Source organism: Anser brachyrhynchus (genome assembly GCF_964034855.1).
Source record: "Anser brachyrhynchus genome assembly, chromosome: 1".
Taxonomy (NCBI): Eukaryota; Metazoa; Chordata; class Aves; order Anseriformes; family Anatidae; genus Anser; species Anser brachyrhynchus.
This window is the reverse complement of record NC_137694.1, coordinates 129079553-129101506: the sequence shown is the minus strand read 5'-3', so window position 1 is coordinate 129101506 and position 21954 is coordinate 129079553. Positions and strand designations below refer to the sequence as shown.

At 45.1% G+C, this 21954-nt stretch overlaps 1 protein-coding gene across 7 annotated transcripts in view; it reads right to left on the bottom strand.

The window, feature by feature from the left end:
* MAP7D2 (MAP7 domain containing 2) overlaps nucleotides 1–18792 on the bottom strand; it is a 79194-nt gene extending 60402 nt beyond the window's left edge. For 3 of the 7 annotated variants that reach the window (XM_080576408.1, XM_080576403.1, XM_080576406.1), the window contains exon 1: nucleotides 18598–18790. In XM_080576408.1, coding sequence (XP_080432534.1) covers nucleotides 18598–18640 — 43 coding nt within the window. In that variant the 5' untranslated portion in view covers nucleotides 18641–18790. Of the gene's footprint in view, nucleotides 1–17919; nucleotides 18304–18597 lie in introns of those variants that run through there. The other 4 variants (XM_080576399.1, XM_080576402.1, XM_080576401.1 and 1 more) reach the window with 4 other exon arrangements.
* Between the last annotated feature and the right edge of the window lie 3162 nt (nucleotides 18793–21954).

Genomic DNA, 21954 nt, shown 5'->3' with positions numbered 1-21954 from the left:
GATTAAAACACTCTAGGATTTTAAAGGACAACTTATGAAGTTCCTTTGAACATCAGACAACAGTAAGTAATGATTTTGCTGTGGAGGACTACATTTTATCTGATTAAAATGTAAAGTACTGAACAAGTAATAAGAGAGCAGTCTTGATACAACTAAATATTCTTTCTCAAAATTACTACTGGTTTTAATGGAGAACTGAAAATCTCAAGCCTACATTATGGTTATGTATTTATGAAGCTGGATGATTAAACACAAATAGGAAAAAAAGCACAGAAATACACAGCAGTCTTGTAGATTTTACGAAGACAGTAGAGTTGACAAAGTTTTCCTTGCTGCATATTTTCTGCAGAAAGTTCAGTTTCAAATGGAATTGGGACTTCACAGTGCAAATAACTGATAATGGAATTTAGAAACAGAAACTCATTCCACCTATGCCAAATTGTGGACGGAGCTGAAGTTTCTTAAAATATTTGAAATTATCATTAATACTTCTAACACAAACTATACAATTATTTTCCACATGCTACACATAATTTAAGAGACAAACTGCAAGTAGCCAGCCTCTGAATGAGCATTAAGAATGCCAATCACTTAGAAGAAAAGATTGTCACATCTCCAGACAGTGACATAGCCGTGTGAAGGACACAAGGGGCACGGGGCTGCTTGCTTAGCCCACCCTGGCCAGAGCCAGCAGCTTAGGGATGTTCTGCACAGACATCCCTAGTAAGAAAATACCACCCCCCCCATTTGACATGCCATACTGGTCCGTCCTCTACAAACTGTCACTCTTACCCACTCAGCATCAACAAGACCGTGTGACTGTAAATTCTACGATTTTCTTTATAATGCCTTCTGGAAAGGCATTTTTTTTTCCTTTATATATCATGCCTCCTGCCTAGTTTTACTTTCTGCGGCACTTTCCAGTTCTTGTCTTGTAAGATCCACTGAAGAACAGTGCCCCAACCCATTGCCCACATTCATACACCCCTGACTTTCAAATTTGCTCATCAGTCAAGCTGTAAATCAAACCCAAAACACCTCCTTGCTTACACTTGCCTCCTGCAGACGTTACTCCCCACAGACATTTGCATCTAATGAGGATGTAATTCTGTCTGCCTTTCTATTGCTCAATTACTCAGTATAATTTTTCTAATAAACTTCAGTAAATGACGACTCTCTGCCTGACTGTTCTTAGCACCTTATCAACATAAACTACCATCGCTGTATTCACACTTTTCCCACATCATTTATGAATTCAGCAGACAGTCCGTGGCTTTCGATACGTTTAGTGTCTGATGAAGGATACTACTACCACCTTTTAAAAAATCCAAGTATACCTCTTCATCTGGACCACCTCACTCCACGTATCTGATGACCTCTTGTGAGAAGGCCAATTAGTATAATACATATATATATAGGTAGAATATATATAACTTTTCCATAGACTTTTTCCAGTATATGTTGTCTATTAAGTTTTATGCTTGAAAACTTAGATTTGCCACTCTTCAGTTCTCTGCATCACTTTGAAGTCTTTGTAAGGAGGATAATTTCCTCTGGCACCAAAAATAATTTCAGGAATAGATTAAACTATATTCAATTGCAAGAAAAACTTAGATAAGAAACATCCCTTAAGCTCTTCCACACTGAACACTGATTCAAATAACTAAACTTGAATGATACAGCCTTATGTTTCTCGACTGTTCCCTTCACACATGCACCATTTAGCCACCTGCCACAAAGTCTGGCAGGCTTGGTGTGATGGGGGGGCTGAGAGGGGGCTACGTTCACAGTCCTTTTTACGTCTTTATCGGTTTGCTCCTCAGAAACATCCGTCTTGTAATGCTATCATTTTAACTTCCCAGAGATCACACTTTCTTCCACATTCTCATTTGGACGTATTTTCCCCCCGTACTTTTATTTCCAGCATCTTCCTTCCTTTACTCTGCTGTTTAACCATGCTTTGTGTGTCCATGGAGAAAGAAATAACTATTTTTAGATGCATAGGTGTTTTTCTGCACCCAAAGAAAAGAAAGAAAAGACACAACAACAGATCTATTAAGCATCCTATGAAATTTGCCGCCCTTCTTACATCAAGAAAAGATTCAAATCAAGCCATTATCAGCAATTAACTCAGTGGTGCCAAACCAACTGCCTGCCAGCTGTGTACTTGTTGCCCACCATACAACGGGTGGCTGTCCCATGCCTAGACAGGGCATCTCCTGCCACATGGTACAGCCATCAGCACAGCGAGGAAGATGGGAGCTGAAAGCAAACTGCCACTGCTCGACAAGCCTTGTTGGCTTCATTAGGGCAGCTACTGTGCCTCTAACTTGCCAGGGAGGTCGAGATCCATCTAAACTTCAGTGGTCCTATTTACACACCTACCTCTGGGCTAGTGGCACTTAGCTTCTCTCTTATCCACCTTCTGGAGAGAGCAAGGTGCTTTTGGGAGCAGCCACCTCCTCCCGAGGCAGGAATTTAGACATGCCTGTTCCATGCAGATGCAGGCAGATGTCAGACGTCTCCTGCACCATTGTGCACAGTAATGCGATTTGTGCGCCCTCCTGCCAGGAAGGCACTTGGGTACAGACAGGGAACAGGAGGGTTTTCCGCAGGTATTTTCGAATTGCCACCTGTTTTCACGTGCCTGCTTACCAAGAGCTGGAAAATGACATTGCAGATGTAGCAGCAATGCAGGCAGTTTTTATTCAAACATGTGGAAAGACTCAAAACCCTACGTTTTTATCAATGACAAAGGGAGAACAGCAGAACACAGACCCCTTTGCAGGAAGGGGCATTTAATGGTGACTTGCCAGCTAAGGATCACAGGCTCCTAACAGAACATGCTGAAATTGGGGTTTCCAAGAGATTAGACGAGAGCTCATATTTTTCAGTTTCATTATATAAAACCATATCCTACATCATCAGCCTTTGCAGTCTTGAACCAAGGCTGAATTTCTTCACCGCAAGAGAAACAGACCTTGAGGCAAAGACAGTATCGAGGCTTTGAAAAGAATGGAAGAAAAGCCAGTTAAAGCGTCCCAGCTTAAGAAGGAACTAAAATATTAGACACTTAAAGAGATAAAAACATAGCCTCAAAACCAATTTCAGCAAAACTGAAGCATTTAAGAAAGTAGAATGCCCAAAGCAGATGAAGAGAACCTAGCTCTTGATGTAATATTGACAAGTCCACATTTAATGACATTTTCCTCTGGCAAACCCGTGTAAATGCTCATTAGAAGGTATCATTTCCGAGGAAAGTGTCTCTTTACAAGAAATTAGCACAATAGTAGTACCAGCCTTCCACTATATAGTTTCAGGTTCAGGACTTGCTCAAGCTGAATGCTCAGAGCAGCATGAAATAGAGAGCACGAGTGTTCTGTTAGCCTTAGAGATAAGAAATAAACCCGAAGAGACCTCAGAGTTTTCACAGCTTAATGAAAGCACATCAAGAATGATTATTGAAAAAGGTCACTGGGAAACAACAGCAGTGCGGTAATGCTAACGTAAAATAAAACCTTTATTTAATCTTAATCCCATTAGCCTTTTTCTCCATCACAGAAATAAATCCCACTCACAACAAAAGGGATGCATGGCATGCTTTTTTCTTCCTGTGACTGGGTGTAAAAGAACTTGAAGGAAAGCATAGGTTGCTTCCAAAGATGACTTACAAAATATGTATGTATCTGATGCACAAAATCTGCAACAATTAAATCCATTATAAGAGAATGAAAAATAATAAACAGTAAGAATAAAGCAATAACCTCACTGAACTGCATTTTTCTTTCTATTTATATGCAGGACGACAGATTTTAAAAATCAACATATCTAGCAGATGTTCCGGTACACAGCCTCACACACTGATTTCCTTCCAGGGTCATCCATCAGGAGCAAGATGCTCCTTTAAAAAAAAAAAAGTCTTTAATCAGATCTCTTCTTTTGTGAAAGAAATCAATAGGCAAAACCCTTACCTGTTTCCACACTTATAAATACATGTGTAACAGGACCATGAGGAAAATCAATGAGTTCTTCTCTAATGTAATGATGTTTCTTCACAGAATAAAAATATAGAGAGACTATTTATTCTTTAATTAGCTTGTCATTCTTTCTTAAGCCTGTTTTTACTCTATTTTAGCCAAGCGTCTAGAATGCAATATTCAATTCTGTAAAAGAAAAACATTAGCAATGATAGTGTTGATATCTTCTGCTAAGAAACGCATTAGAAAAAGCAGAAACAGAGGGGAAAAAAAAAGCAATTTTGTCAGAGGAAGAGAATTCCCACATTCTGTACTATTCATCAGAATTAAGTATGTTCATGCCCAAGTGCTTCCAAGATGAATTTCTCTGTTCTACATGGATGGCTGCATTCTGTCTTCCTAATAAACTAAATGGTAGGAGGAACAAACTGTAGAAAACAAAAGAACCTGTAAAAAACATTGTGAGGGTAGATTTCACTGCAGATCTTTTGTCACTGACATGAAAAACAGGGAACAGGAACACCTTCTCACCATCTTCTCTTTGGTCTTCAGCTCACATGTGACATAAATGAAGTGAAACGTATTGATCAAAGTTATCTTCCTCAAGATTTTTCCCATGCCAACTACAGCTAAATCTTGAAAGAAATTCAATCCTTCTGACAACAAAAGAGGCAAACTTCTGAGACAGGAAGAAATTGTATTAATTTCTCCAAATGAACAACCTACATGGTTTATATTGTACTCAGTCTTTTAAAAGCACTATAAAATTGTTAATTTTAACTTGAGAAACTGGTTTTGCAACAGTTGAGGAAAGAAGAGAGGATAGATGCAGAAATGGCACAGAGGTGAGATTAACATTTGAGAAATTCAGGCTTATACTGCCATGTTTCACCCCTGATATCACACTATCTTAACAAGATAGATATGCGCAGATGTATATTCTTAATTCTGTTGCAAGAAGCATGGTAGATAAGCACTATGAAAATGTTAACAGTTTCACTGCTTATACATTCCTCCACAATTCTGCAGAGCTTTGACATTGAAAATTATGAGCTTCATTCTCACTTTTTAATCAACAACTTAAAAATAAATAAATCCATCTACTCTCCAAAGTCCTTCCCCCGCTGCTTATTTATTTATTTTAATTCAAGCTATTTGAAAATCTTGTATTTCTGTCCTTCGACGGGAGTCAAGTCATGGTCACTGATTAGCAAATATATCTTCTTTGCAAAACTCAAACCTCACTAAGTAACCTAAGTGGTAACACCAGTAGGGAACATCAGAGCAAATGCTATGAGTCAGTGACTTCTAATAATAATGAACTTTCACTGTACAGTGCTCAAGCTGGGTGAAAAAACGTCAATGTACCGTCAGAAGCTCTAAGGAGAACAATGCAATTGCTCATTACTGGTAATATAGACGACTACAGCCATGTCGCAGTAGCATCAGCTACATAAAAGAAAATACCAACGCAAATAAGCGTTCCAGTGTGTGCAGTTTCACACAAAACCCACCAGTGTGAGCTTCCTACCGCCTTCATTCACTGCCACTGCTCTTCAGGGAACGTGCAGCTGTACAGAAAAAAATAATCACTAAACAATTTGCCAGAACTCGTCCATCCATATCTGAAGCACAGACTTCGTTTGCTTGTTTTCAGAACCTAAAAGCTCCTACAGAAAAAAGCAGAACAAATGGATTTCTTCCTCACTTCTGAACTTGAAGCTGTCAGTGCTACACACGTTGGCTCATCCGTGGCTTGCATGAAGTTAAAATAGTGTTAACACTGGCACACAGAGCGGCACCACTCACGTTTAATATGAAATAGCTCAAATACAGAGAAGGCTTTTGAAGATGCCAGTTTTCCATGACTGCCATGAGCTGCCTCCCCGAAGCCAGGCCCACTGCGACACACGTGGGTGATGCTCTGCATCCCAGCCCTGAACTGCGGGTAGCTCACCTCATCACCTCCCTGAAATCAAGCCCAAAATGTGCCTTTGCTACAGCTAAAGTATCTCCATTTTATCTCCTTCCACAAGCAACTGGGACTCTGAGGGAGATGTCAACTACCTTCGGCTTTAGGATCCTTCCAGAGGAAGGGAAAAGAAAAAGTGGAGTTTCCTATTACTACCTATTACACCTATTACTTCCACCTCTTCTAAAATAAAGCAGACTTTCACTGTCCTTGTCAATATACATCTCTTTGGTGCACACATACAAGGTTGTAGTTTAAAATACTTCTGCAGACCTCTCCTCCCCACACACATTTCTCTACTACTGTTACCAACTTTCAGTTAACTACACAAGACACGAAAGCAGTGAGGGAAATGTCCACCTTTCTCAGCAGCTTACCCTGTCCGCCTGGATCAACTTCCCACCTCCTCCACGTGTCTGTGCTGCACACAAGCCTTCTCGCTCCTCCTGGCTGCGATTCGCTGTTCTGCCAAACGTTTTAACAAGCACATGCCCTCACGCTGCAAGCACGGTGGTAAAAGAGCTGCTGCTTCTCTAGACTTAGCAAGCAATCTGTGTAGGAGATGAAAATATACACTATTTTCAAAGGCAAAAAGCTTTGAAGGATATTCTATACAACATTCATGACAGGGTCTTAATTTTTTATTTTTAATTTTCACTCACCTGTGCTTTTTGTCACTAGGAACAAGTCAAGGCTAAAACGAAGAATAATCTTATAGCGATTTTGAAAGCTCTTAAATCTGAAACTAAGCAATTATACACAGCCTCATATATCCACTTCCCTTCAAGTGAAGTGGAAAAAGAAAATCACCCTCAGGCACCTAAGGTTTTGACAGCGGGTCCCAGTTACGGCTCCTGAAGAGAAGCACAGCTCAGCTAAGTAAGAGAGAAGGTGGCCTTTCAGCTAACCATGCAGGTCCCTAATATCTTAATAACTTGAACCCCGAAACGCTGAAGGGCAGCATGCAGGCACGATGCAGAGGCCTGGTGTTTGGTGATGCTGTAGGTGGCAGCAGGATCTCTTCTCCTCTCTCCTAACTCTAACCCCTTCCATAAAAGCCTTATGGAGAACAAGAAAAGCTCCTGCCGAACTTCTTGCTGCTAAAGTGAGCATCCGAAGCCTGTGCTGGCCGAGCCCCTTGGGGAATACCTGCAGCACGGGGCCTACCGCAGCCCTGACAAAAAATACAGCACAGCAAAACAAAACAAAACAAATCAATCAGCGCTATGGATGATGCTTCTGCCAGCAAGCACACACCTGACATTTTCTCCTTGACAAAGGGAGCTGCCAAAGCAAGGCAAGTGGAGGCTCTGTCATGCTTTCCATGGAAGCTCTCCAGCAGTGTCATTTGTCTCTTCATGCTCTATACAGTGCAAAGGGGTGAAAACCTGAGGTAACAAATTACCTGCAGGACACAAAACATGAGCCTTGCCTACTTAAATATGCTTAGTGGATTTAGAAATGGTAAATATTTAGCAGCCACTGCAAGAGAGGAAATATGCTTGCTGCAACATTGTTTACGAAAAGAATCTGAAAAACACATGCATACAGCAATGGTGCAAATCAGTGCTTCTCTCATTTTCATTACTTCACCAAAAAAAATAAATCACAAAAACGTGTCCTGGACAAGAAGGGTATGTCAAAAAAATTATGTTTACAGCAGTTCTACTTCCTTTGCTAATCTAGAATTGCACCAATTAAACTGTAGTTAACAAACCTACTAATCAGGGTTGCTACAGCAGGCAAATGTGAACAAGAGTGGGAGTAGTTTGGGCATAAGCACAAAAGAAGAAAAACAAAACAAAGCAAGAAAACAACAAACATCTCGAGTAATACCAGAGCAGCCAGCAGCTGCTTATTCCACGCTTTGTTCTGCACCCCCAGGGGCTTGGCTTAGCTTCACCTCGCTGCTACCTCATGAAGCGTAATGGCAACACCCGTCCTGCAAATCTGGAACGCCTTCCAAAATAAATGTCACACCTCAAATCCAATTTCCGCCCCCTCGATTAGCTCTTACCTGCAGCCTGCCCTGAGCTGAACACGGCCACCCTGCCGCAGCACAGCCCCGTGCAAAAGCCTGGGGCACGGCACCCTGTGCCTTGGCAGGGGAGCCTCCAGGCTCCTGCACCCACCTGCCCTGCGATTTTGGCCTCTGGATGCTCCCACGTGCCACGAACCAGGATGCAGCTGCTCCTTTTCCAGGTGAGGAAGCTGCTTGTTTATACTGCAATTCATTGGTGCAATAAAATGAGAGCGCCTGCCCACAAGCTTTGCCTAGCTGGAAAGGTACGCTCAACAAAGCAGAGGAAAGAGCACCCTTGGCAGAGGGCAGCTGCCTACGGAGCGCCTCGCCAGGAGCGATTAGACCCAGGTGAGCACGTTCAGACCAAAGTTCAGGATGCACCTGTACACTGAGAGGCTGCCGTGCGATCGTGCCCACGAGACGGGGCTCTGCCCAACGCAGCGCCACGCACTGAGCTCATGTGGGGACCCACATGCGCTCTTCCAGCAACGTTTGACACGTAGAGAGGAGCCAAAAGAGAGCTGGGGCTTGAAAAGGCTGCTTGCACAGAGCTAGCTAAAAGGGGACAGGGGTGAGTGCATTGAGTTGCCTTAAGCAGTAGAAGCCAACAAATATTTTGGAAGGGACTAGGGGTCAGAGCGGCAGCAAAAGCCGCATCCCCTCCTGTGCCAGCAAGAGGAAAGCACAAAAGAAGGACGAGCAGGCCTGCACACAGGCGTTCAGGATGCCCCTTCTGCACGCCCAAACTGGCAGCAGCAAGAGGGACTGGTTTGTCTGGGGCAGCAGGTGAGGCGACAAGAAGTCACAGGCGGGTAAAACACAGCCGACCATTTGCAGCTCCTCTGCCTCTCTAGGGTTGGTGCCACCAACAAGGAGTTATCAGCAGAGAACTTGGCATCCAAACTTGTCACACAAGAACATAACGGCTGGACTTGATGGTCTTTGAGGTCTTTTCCAACCTAAATGATTCTGTGACAACTGGTATTTGAGAATTAAGCTCTTCCAAACCAGCAAGCAGACACCTTGGTATCATTTCTGTCCCCAGACAAGAGGACTATCCAACCGTAAGACAGAAACACTTTCATCTGTGATCTTAGTATCATTTTATTGACGCACTCAACATTTCTGGACCAAAAGGAGAGCATATCCACAACTGAAGGATACTTTGTATATACAGTCAGACCACGAAGAGACTAAATCACTCGATCTGAGTCAACTACTACCAGAAGGTGAAGAGCTTCTCATACCCAACGAGGTGTTTGAAGACTCAGGGGCAAACTCCTTCAGCACAATGTGCACCGCCAAACCTGGAACCAGGAGCCAGGTCCCGCACCACCCTGTCTAAGCTGCGTTAGCTGACGCACACCAGGAAAGGTTTTTGCTCTGCAAACCTCACATGATGAGCCTTTACAAGCTTCTGTAAGCTACACCAAATCCAGCTCCCAAAGACTCCAGGGTGTGTGTTAAATGGCAGTCCTTCAAATCCACCTACGTATTCTGCTCTACCCTGACCTCTACCTACACAGAAGAAGAATAAATTGGGTTTATTCTGGCAAGGCATAAAATAACGGAGTAGATTATCTAGCTGGAAACAAAAGACTGGAGTTGAATGCATTCAAATCTAGTTGGAAGTAGAGCTAGCTTTTGGCTGCTGAACAGTTAGTTCTTCCTGATTCCTTTAAGGGTTTTCTTTCTTGGGACCTTTTCAGTTGTCTGATTTTATGAAGGACTGCACAGTACAATCTGCCTGAAATGCTGCTGCTTAGAACCAGCTCCAGCAGCTCTCGGCCAGCAGGGCTGGAGGCCAAAATTTAAGAATTACGTCTTCCAAGAGCTACGCCACCCGTAGTAGTTTTGACTGGAGCTTCTCAAGAAGCGTGCATCACCAGAAGCTATCTGGATTAATTTCAGTGCCAAATTGCCATTCGAATACCATCGCGAGGACTCCTCCCTCTACTCCTCTCAGCCTCTAGCTTAAGGAAACACATCATACTGCAACTTTGGTCAACTGACAGCTGCTCTGAAGACTAGGAAAACATTCCTCAGCCTGCATGTTGTTTGTTACCTTTGATTTTCAAAGAGCTCTTTGATATGGTGATTCTCCATTTTTGAGCTGTAATGCCTGGAGCAGGGGGTTAAACAACAAGGAACGCGATTTCTTTTCCTTTCTGCCCAGCCTCCTCGCCTCCCCTGCAGCTGCCACAAGACAAAATGAAGAGCTACTGCAGCCCTGCGGGCTCCCACCACTGAAAGGCAGGTGGGCTGGCGAGAGGTCAGTTCCCACCAGAGGCCATCTGATGGGCTCAGCCTCCTCCTCAGCCTCACACTTCTTGCTCCCAAGGCTGGATGGAGCGGAGTCAGCTCTGCTGGAGCACAAGAACGAATTAATGCACTGAGTACAGCTAAGGAGCCAGAGAGAGGCGCAGGACAGAGGGTGGGAACGTATCCAAGTCCTCTGGATACATCTCCAGCTCCTGGACTGCAGTCTGTGGGACACTAGGAAGCATATTGCATTGCTTGCTGCAATCTTACCCTCTGCCCTCAGTGTCATCCTCTGGTCACCAGGGAAGGCAGAGCAGTGGGAAAGAAAGACACCTGCTCTGACTAAGCCTGTCCATCCTTATGACCCTGTAGGCAGGGGTGAATGGATCAGAATGGGGAGAAGGAAGAAAGTACCATTAAGTAGAGGAAAAAGAGCCATCTTATAAGAAGTTCAGGACTTAACCCAGTAGGATATCAGTTTATCAATAGCATGGGTGCATCAGCACCTAACTTGGCAGCAGAAGATTCGAATGCTGCAGGGGTTTTACATGAACAGAGCGCTCTTCCGAGTTGCTACAGGGCCTGTAAGCCTGTCAGCACGCTTCAGGGAGCACTCATCTCGAGGAGCGCTGGCTGCACGAAGACTTTCTTTACAGTCTTCGGTTTGTCTCCAGCATCACCAACGGACCGCTCGTGACAAAAACTGGATTTGAAAGTGGATGTGTTTGTACCGTGTAACGTGACTTTCAGCTCCACCCGCACATCATTTAGGCAACTTCATCACAGACTAAATATATTAGGATTCAAAGACAGGCTGCCTATTCTTTTTGAGACACCCTTCAGCAATATGAGACTTAAAGGAAGCCTGGAGATAGTCAGTGACTGTGGTGTAAGAAAAGAGAGTACCTTGGGGCAAGGGGGGGATCATAACACAGGGAAAACATACCACGAGGGGAAATGCAAACCTGCCCTTTGATTCCAAAAGGTATCATGAAAAAACAAACTCTTCCTGTTATCTGTAAACAACTGCAGAGATTACATGAGGCGTTTCTGTTTCGCTTTCGTTCAGTTCTATAACTTGTGTCGTAAAATCTGTCCTCTCTGCAAAATGCTTTCTCTAAACAGCATCTCCCCTGTGCATCACTCAGAGATTTTCACTCAGTGCCATAACCTGGCCTCTGAGAGCCACAACCCTGAGACCCTGCAGCCCAGCGCCCTCCTTCAGAACCAGGTCCGCAGCCACTTAAGTCAAGGGAAGGTCATCCCTTTACTTCACTGCACCATCACACCGCTTCCTGTGACTGCTGAAAATTGCCCTGTTTACTTGTAACCACAGCACTTAGTCTTACTAAACCCAAGAAGCATAATGGAAATACTTCCATCTATTAATAGACCATTAAGGGTAAGGGAAAAGATGCCCGCTGGCTGAAGCACAATACTTAAAGTCAAGAAACTAAGAATAAAAGTAAGGCCCTACTCCCACTCCCCTTTAGGATGGTTAAAGGGGAACCGGTCCATCTACCATTTATTTTGGAAACAGTAGTTGGCCTATCTTTTTTATCAACATCTCAAGAACCCCAACAACACGTTTCCAGTCCTCTCCCCGAGGTTTCTGCCTGCACGCACGCAGAGGTGAATGCCAGACTCCACACAAACAAGGGCGAGAGCAATGTGGGTTTCCAGGAGGGAGGGAGAAGGAGGGGACCGCAGGAAGGGAAATTAAAAGCCCTTGCTACAAGTATGTAGAAATCACAGCGATGATGTGGGGATAAGTGCTGCAACATCATCTTGTTTCCCTTCCTGGGACAAAAGGAAACACGACTGCAGTGCCTGTGATCTGAGGTTTACCTTACTTGCAGAATAATTGAATATCGAGAGTTTATTCTAATTAAATAATTGAGGCAAGTGTATTGACACTAGAGCATGCTTGGTTTTCCACTGAAGCCACGAGGCAGCAGTGCTCTCCCTGCCTGGGCAGGGGAAGACCACTTCGGCGCTCCTTCTGCAGCCAACAAACCCAGGCATGCTGCACAGCTACCAGCAAAATTTGTCTCTCTCTCTCTTTTATGATCAAAGCCACATTAAGAAGTGCAGTATTCCACCACGCCTACAACCCAAATTAATTGCAAACTAGAAACATTTCAATGAGTGCTTTGCTGAAATAAAGAATAGCTCTGCTAGCTTCTGCTCGGCATGAGACAAGTAATTTGATAATTCGTATGGATTGAACCAAGCAAGGCATACTTCCAGATCCTACCTAATTGAAACAAAACCACAACATGCCCTCCAGCATCTGGCATTGCAACAGACAAAACAATCAGGTATACTAATGTTACTATCATTTTCTTGAAGATTTCTAAGGTGCTTTTACAGAGGTATCCACAAACTGATACATGCTTCCCATATATTTTTGTTCAACACTTCCTATCCTGTCCCATCAAGACCTCAGGTATAAAAGATTAATAAATAAAATGGGGTTCTAGAATGCAGGTCGATGTAAGGAAAGAGGAGTTTACAAAAGAAACCTTTCAACAAAAAAGGTAAGTAGATTTATGAAGCTCCATATATTCTCTCTTTCTAAAATGGTTGTTGAACACTGGATCCATGATGGTGCTGAGGTTATGGGACATAAAATCTACTCCTCTGTTCACACAAATAGACGCATTGGTGTGCACATGGAGGCAATGTGCAGAGAGCTCTGATGTGGAGGACCAGCTCAGAAAGTGCTTCGGACTAAGAAGCCCATTATACAAAACCAAGTTAATGTGTATTTGCCTCTTGGAAGGCAAATGCGAACACAAGAGATGACTTTACAAAACATGGAATTATCAGCAAAGGGGCTGACTTCAAAAGTTTGAACAGTTTCATCTATTTCTGTACTCAATGCGCAGAGAAAAGAGCATTTACAGGTTTCCGGCACACTGAAAAAAAAAGATCTGAATGCCTAAGACAGCTCCAAACATGCATTTACACTTGCAATAGGAAAAAAAAAAGTTCAGAAGAGGTAAATACTATGCTGCAGAATAAACAATCTCTTCTGTTGAATCATTGGAAGAAATTCAGCTCAACACTACAGCTTTTAAATGATGCCAACTGATAGGAGCACGTATGCATAACACTGGCATACAAAAAGCTGCATTTTCCGTAATGTAAAGGAATTAATTTAACCAAAGCGAAGACATCAGTAGGAGATGTTTGCCAGCAGCACCCTTATTTATACCAACAAGATAACCCTCAAGCAGTGAAAGGAGAAGCTTTGGCACATGGAGAAGTGCTCACATTGCTCTCGTTGAGACAGCAGAACGCAAAGGTGAGCCCGCCCGTTGCGCAACCGAAGCTAATACAAAGGTCACAGAAACGCTTTATCGATCACCACGAAGCCAACGTTTGACTGCAGCACCGTAACTCCACAAGGCGGATCAGCGTCCTGTTGGGCAGGGAAGAGCCAACACATACTCACGAGGAAGCCTCCAGGTGCTCGGGGGCAAACCAGAAACCGATGTCCCAGCGTTTAGTCCAAACACTTCCGCACAGGTTGATCTGGCGTTCAGTAAGCACACGTGACACGTGCAAACAGTACAGTAAATGAAACCAAGCACTTACTTTACAAGATTTCGTATCACAGGGGAGATAAATATTACATAGTTCAGGAAAAGTGGATCATTCATTGAAGATTTAGAGGAAGAAAACAGAGAGGAAAACTAAGATGTGACCACCTGGCATTCTAATATATTACTTCACTACATCTGCAGAAAGCCAGAAATGTATATGCGTTATGCACATACATGCACAGAACACAAAATACGACTCAAAAGCAAGCCTCTGAAACATTTTGATTACCATTTAACAGGGACAAGAAGTGCTTTGCTTGGATCCTTACAACACTCCCTCCAACCGGCAGACAGAGCCCTGGGTGCTCGGGTTTTAGGATCTTGACAGTTTCACAACACAAAGACAAAAATTGTGTATTATTTGAATGACAGGCACAAAGCCTGTCAGGTGTGTTACAGTATTTTAAATAATAAAACAGCAATCTTGCCTTTCTTTCTATTTTTTTTCCAGCTAAATGGTGAGATAGATTTCCACCGTGTGAAAACCACTTACCCCGCCGTCTTTACACCCCCGCACATCAGCTTTGTTCATCATTAAGGAAACAAAGCACAGCGAAAGGTCTTTGTAAATCTCCTATCTAAAGTCAGTCCAGGGTAATATTGTGTGGTAAAATAAATCTTTGATTAGTCCAGATTCCATGTCACCTTTTCCATCAATTTGGTAAGCAGACCACTAAATGACTTATGTAGCACTAAGTCACCTGCTAAGCTGTCTGAACACCAGTAGGAAAAATAACACATAACATACTCTTACACGCACTACTTTCAATCACAGGAAATACAGGGGTAATATAACAAGTTGTGACAGAAATACCAAACAAGTCAATTACAGCAAAATAACTCAGAAATTACCTACACCTCATCAGCTGTGTAGGTTTTAAAAAAATAATCTGCTGCAGTACTGCAAGAACTTTGTTTTTTATGACTGCAATAACTGTAACTAGTTACAGCATTATTTAGAAGTGCTACTCATATTTTTCTCTCAGCCAGTAAGAGAGATTCACAGGAAAGTTAAGCTTGGGTGTGCAACACAAACAACTGTATTTAACAGACTTACTGACCCAAGTCACAGAACCACAGGACACAGAGATGAATTGTTTAATACCGGGACCTTTCACAAGACCTAGAAGATGCACAAACCTCACAAAACCTGAAGTTACCAGTCTGAGAACAACTGAGAGCACCAACTAAAGGAGGAAGATGGTAAACAGGGAGGAGATGACTTGAGTAGGTCATTACTCAATGCAGGTCGCATTCCCACAATTTGCATTAGTTTCCTGATCAGCTGTATTCCTTTCCCCATGTTGTAAAATCCATTTATTTATAGAAGTCCCATGCAAACAGTACTTTTTTTTTTTTTATTGTCTGAACCCTATAAGAACAATCCAGAATTAAAAGACTTGCTCTTACTTTTCTGTAGCCTTAAAATGCATGAGGCAATGAATGACAGATAAGAGTAAGATATTAAAAGCACTTCCCCTGCTGGTTTTTCTCCACACATATTAGAAGACCAATAACTAAGAAAGTTATAATTGTATTTTATTTATTCATGAGAGGCAAAAAAGCTTTACTTCATAAATCTTCATACAATACCAACACGCAAGATATATAGTTTCATTTACATGAAATATGTATACGCTCCCTCAATTAGCATAACTAGAAATGACTACTTCATACAAAAAAAGCATCCCTGATGCATTTCCACTGCAATGGATACGCCAGCCACCAAAGCACAGGGAGGTATGTGCCACTACACAAGAGCATCTTGCAAGCACTCTGAAATTTTTGGTGTTTCACCTTCCTACCATGCACGTTTCAAGGCATCAGTACACCTTCCTTTTACTTCTCCAGTCTTGTAATTCCAAGGTAAGTTGTTTTTCTCTTACAATTTAACAAAACTTAGTTGGGAAAGGCTCTGACCTCTCTTTTTATTTTATTTTTTTTTTGGAACAGAGGCAAAGCCGGAAAGATGCTATTAAAAAAATTAAACAATACCTTTAAAGCATGCAGAGTATTCAACTCCTTTGAACTAAAATCAATACTTGCAAATGGTAACATCCCATGGAGAGCAGCACATCAATTAAACCTGGGGGTAAACAACCTTAAACATCCACATGTGAAAGAAAACAATGTAATACAACAAGAATATACTAATGACTTAGAGAAATCAGTTGGAAAAGCACTGCTAGCAAGAAGGAAAAAAACCACAGTATTTTGAAAGAAATACATGTATGTATTCCTTTCACCGAAATGTGTGTTGTTTTTTTTTATGATATGCAGTCTAAGTTGATTTAACATGCAATTTTTTCTTAAACCCTCTTAGAGCTGACCAAATTTTTCAATCATAAGAAGAGAATACTTTTCAATAATAAGAAGAGAACACATTTGGTCTGAAATCCAAAGTGTTCAGTATTTCAATCTCTCAGAACATACAGTAAGCAAATTTAACTAGGTAGCAAAAGGGAAGATGAGTGATCCAATACTGAGCAGCTTGTCCTTCAAATGCTATTTAGTCATTACCGTTACTACAGATGGTAGCAGCAATAACGCCTACATTTTGGTCACCCAGCGCTTTCCCTTACAAAAAGATTCGTGCAACATCTTCTCAGGCTGCAGCATCTCTGTTTGCTGCATGGGCTTAGATTTTCAGCAAAGGGAAACAGTTGAACTCCACAACTATTATTTGCTTGAGCCCCAGAATTTTGCTCCTTTTTGCAGCATTATATACCACTGAACAGATCTCTTCCCTAGCAGCCAAGAGATGCAAACAGCCTCCTGTACTGCAGGCTTGTTTGTTCAGCTCGATCTTGGCAGAGCCTGAAGTGATGGACGGCTAAATCTGGCGCCTCGCTTTCACTGCCATCCCAGCAGCATCCTCAGCACTGGAGGGCCCTAGGGAGCAAAACTTGGATGCTGCCAGAGAACCTCCCAGTTTGGGAAGGGGGACGCAGGCTGCCGCCACCTGTCACAGGGCAGCACCCCGCTGGGAGCAGCATTTTATTTCGGGATACAGAGGTAGGACCCTCCCTGTCCCTGTGAACTGGAGAAGGACTCCAGGAGCTGACGTACACACAAACGTGTCAATTAAGAGAGGATGAGGTCTGTGCTCCCTCCCAGCGATTTGTGTTAGTAGCTGTTCCCACTGACACAGAATTGGTTAAATTGGGTTCCAGAAAAATGTCTTGTTCTCTGCTGCAACAGATGCAAACCCCATCCACACTGCTGTCTGTAAAACATACCATGCACACATCCACAACCTTCTCCCAGCAGTGTGTTATCTTCTACCAGCTTACTCAAACAAAACAACACATTTGGCTGAAAGCACTCCACACTGCGGTGCTCAGGCACTGGTGCTCAAATGTCGATACCTGGCCACTCACAATGACATCTGCCCGTGCCTGTCCTACAGCACGTGCCCCATTTGATACCATCTTTAATTACACCACGTGCTGCGTTTTCTATCGATTCTCAGTCTCGTTAAAAACGGTCTCCGTAATGAGTGAAGCTCCTTTGCAACATTCATCTCTGAAGTTAGATGGTACGAAATAGGAAAACACCAGAGAAAAAACTCCGCTAACAGCGCACGTGAATATTGGGCAGACTTTCTTAGGTTTCAGAGCGGGGGAAGAAATCGGAAATATGAATTCTCAGCATTAGTTGTTTTTCTTCCACGTGAGACATGGGGAACCAGAGACCCGAGAGCTACAAGTGCACGACTACTCAGCTGCAACAGATTACAGCAGGAGCTGTGGCTGCCAAGCACAGGAGGAGGGCAAGGGGCAGAAAAAACGGAGATGCTCCTGGCTCCGTCCCTGGCTGCTGACATGGTGTGACCTCGGGGTGAATCCAAAGGCTTGGATTCACCTTCCCACTCCCCAGGTTTGGGAGAATAATGCATATCCCCCGAAGCAACCGTAAAGCTACTTTCAGAAGTTACAGTAGCCTAGGACAAAAGGAAATTAGTTCTTTTAATGCCCGTGCTACGGACGGATTGCTCGCCACAAAGCAAAGGCCCCGTATCAGGCGATTAAGGTAAAAGTACAACGAGGAGCAAATTCCTTCATCGCCACTCACCTCACGCGTCGGATCGGGGAGAGGTCAGGCGAAGAGCGAGCCATGGTGGCACCGAGCCCGTCCGGGGAGGCAAAGCACGAAGGCTGCGGCCGGTGGCCCCACCACCACCACCACCTCCTGCTGCCAGGGGTCTCTGCCCCACACCATGTCCCCCTCCTCACCCCGAACTGCGCGAGGAGCGGTGAGGAGGCACCTCACCTGGGGCTCCGGGAAGGCTCGGGCTCCATACCAGCTTAACCAGTTTCCCTCCCAGCTCGGCCAACCCGCGCAGGCAGGCCCAGGCACCGCGCAGACCGAGGCTCGCCAACCAGCCCCGCTCCACTGCGGGGCAAACCCGCGCTGCCTCCCTGCCTGCCTGCCGGCACCGCCGCCGGTCGGGGAACTCGCTGCAGCCCCGAGCCCGAGCCGTGCGGGCACAACGCCTCCCTGCCGGCCGCCTCTCGCACCCGGCGCCGCCGCCGCCGCCGCCGCGGGGGCTTCGCCTCCCCGAGATGGCGGCCGGGGCCGCCCCTCAGCGCCGCGCCGGCAGGCACCTGCCGGGCGGGCAGCGACCCCCGCCCGGGGGCGAGGCGGGACGGGGACGGGACGGCTGCCGGGGGAGGCTGGGGCGCCGCCGTCCCGTCCCGTCCCACCTCGTCCCGTCCCGTCCCGTCCCGTCCCGGCCGCGCTGGCGCCCACCTGCCGCCCTCGGGGAGCCGCGCGCGGCCCCCGGCTCCGCCATCTTCTCGCTCTCGCCACCGCCGGTTCCCCACCGGTCCCGCTCCGCTCCTCGGCGGCCGCCGCCGCCGCACAGGCGCACTGCCCGCCCCGCGGCACCTGACGCCGGGCGGGGAGGAGCGGGGCCGCGGCTGCCGGCTGCCCCGCTCTGCTCCCGGCCCGCCAGGTGCTGCCGCCGCCCCGCCCCGCCCCGCCGGCACCGGGCCCGGCCCCCGCGGCTGCGGCCGGGCTGTGGGGGCTACGGGGGGGTCCTCGGCCCCGGAGGAGGGGGGGGGGGGGCGGCCGCCGCCGTCCCTTTGTTCGGGGCTGCCGAGCGCCGGTTTGGGGTCGGGTCGGGAGGAGAAGGGGAAGGGGAGAAACGCCCTTTGCTTTCCCTTAAGTATTTACACGCTAATGGTCAGAGCACAAAACAAAACAAACTTATAGCACACGGCTTACACATGCGTTTTGGTCCCACCATCTCGTTTTGGCGCAGCTATCTCGTTTTGGCAGGTTCTGGGTGATGTGGGGATGGATGCCTGTCAGCATGTGGCGATGTGCAGGGCCTTGGGCATGTAGCTCCACTTGCTCCCACTCCACCACCCCAAAGCCTCGGTAGAACTGATGCTACAGCCAACGACTGCCTCACCTTCCATCCAAGTTCACCAAAACTGATATTTAAGACCTATTCAATCCTCCTAATTTCCATTACTGGTCTTTCTGTTCTGTTCTTTTTGCCTGGCAATGTCATCCCCATTACATTCTCTCATTAGCTGAATATTCAGACCAAAATCAATACAAGGTGGTGGAAGAAGAAAGAGTTTTCCCTTCCCTTCCCTTCCCTTCCCTTCCCTTCCCTTCCCTTCCCTTCCCTTCCCTTCCCTTCCCTTCCCTTCCCTTCCCTTCCCTTCCCTTCCCTTCCCTTCCCTTCCCTTCCCTTCCCTTCCCTTCCCTTCCCTTCCCTTCCCTTCCCTTCCCTTCCCTTCCCTTCCCTTCCCTTCCCTTCCCTTCCCATTTGCTTTGGTTTTCCTTCTGCGTCTCCCAAGTAAATTGAAGTTTCTTACTAATTGCAAATTACACTGTTGGGAGGCTTGCTGGTCAACAATTTGCCTTTCATCTGTACATTCAAATACTGTCTTCATGTTTGGGTTTGCACACCTCGATAGAATGTTTAGCGAGGCAGATTTAGTTTTTGTTGGTGCATAGAGTACCGACTATTCCTAATGTTCCCTTATCAGTTTCAGACTTTATTTTTGTTGTTCATAACTCTGCCAAATTTAGACAATTTCAATTGACATTTTCACACCAGCTGTTTCTCAGGCTAGACTTTTATCCAGGGGTTTCCCTTACAGTGATTCTACCCATCTAGGGATGACATTGTACTGTTGCATTCAAGTTACAAAACAAATTTCTTACATGTCTTATTGTAGTAGTGCCTCCTACTTTCCAGGGGCTTCTTTGGCAATGCCACCAGAAGAAAGAAGACTCTCCAGTAATCTCAGTTTGTCTCCACCCTACTGGTGTCTGACAAACACACAGGAAGAAACATCTGGTCTCAGTGTGAATTACATGGGCTTGAGAGAAAGGAACTAGAGGGTCCGGAACTGGGAGAACAGGGCATGGGTAAGGGGGATACAAAGGCACAGGAAAAGACGGAGAGTGTAGCCAGAAGCTGGAAACAGGGATATGAAGGTGTCTGCTGGGATATTTGGGCAGGAGCTGGGGACTGGGTGGAGAAGGACAGACAGGACCACAGGAGAATGTGTCCTGGGGAGCTTGAGCCGGCTCGTGCTGGCTTCCAGGTGGTTGTGAAGCCCTTAAGCATAGTACATCCCATGGAAAAATAACTACTCTCCCACCACTGTAATATCCCGTGAGAGCTGGCTCACAACCTGACTAGTATTCAGCCTGGGAGTCATGCGATGAAAATAGATTTTAAACAAAACTTAAGGAAACTATATCGAAAACACTAAAGCTCCAAAGATAAAAGCTCCCCTTTAGTATTGTATGTAGCGTGTAATATGATTCCATCTTTAAATCACTTTCACAGAGTATTTTTTCTGCAAGACTCCTGCCTCATTCAATGCAAAGGATGGTGTTTAATTAATGTATACTTCTTCAATGTTTGTCTTCATTTTCATCATGTAAAGTGGAACCTTTCATGTCATATTTACCGTACATTCTTCAAACCCTGCCTTGAAGACAGGTTAATTAATTTCCATGATGGCTTTTCTGTGATACTCTCATTGTACCATCTTAACTCCTTCAAACATTAATAAATTTAACTTTATAACATCCTTCTAAGTTGAAGTAGTACTATTATCATATTTTATGCATGTGGAAGAAATTAGAAAAGGTAATGGATCTGGGGTTGCCAGTAGATGTTTGTTAAATCCTTTACATGCTAAAGGCTGACGGGTTATTTTAAAGCAGGGAATTTAACACAGTGAGCACTTAGCAGCACCTAAAAGACAAGACCATAACCATCCCTGCTCAGGTTTTACTTTGAATACTTTACAGACCTTTAAGTACGAAACCTAGGGCAGCTTACAATCTACAAAGCTTTGCTATGTACTTACACCCAAGAGTCAGGAACTGGTTTCAGATGTATTTGTGTATCCCTCTTTATGACAGGTAGAGGAACCCTGGGGAATTTTTTGATCTTGAACTTTTAAAAAGGAAATGATGAACTGTTAAATTTTGCCTGTACTTTACAGAACAAGATGGTTTTGTTCACTGTAGCAGCTGGCTCCTCCAGCTGTGCTGGGACTACGGTCAGTGCCTGCGAGCACCGAGCTGGGAATGTCACCTCACTAGAGCATTGTGTCCCTCTCAAACTCTTCATGCCCCACCTAGGTCTAGTCTCTCTTCATATCACACTGAAGAAAAAAAAAACATCCTAGAGGAGGCATGTCACCAGTTGCAATGCGATGCTCTGCTTCTGTCTGAGAGGAGAATGACTACGTCATCCCATAGCCCCGCAGCCTTGGGGAGCTGAGGGACGGGACCAGGAAGCTTCTCCTCCCCGCCAGGGCCAGAAGCTCAGTGACCACAGCACTGCCAGTGAGGGCAGGGAGGTGAACAGAGAGGAGCTGTGTGTGTACCAGTCTGCAGCCAGCCTCTTGCCATCATCTCTCCAGCAGTGCAGGAACTGTCCCTAGCGCGGCTTTGTCTACCCCAGGGACACCATGTTGGGCCCTCTGACTGGAAGGTGCTCTTTGCAGGTAGTTTGGGTATTCTGCTTTTGTAGTCTGACGCCCAGTTTGTCTTTCCATGACTGAAATTCTGGTAACGCTTGTTCCAGATCATTGTATTTTAAAACATTTTTCTTTCTTTATG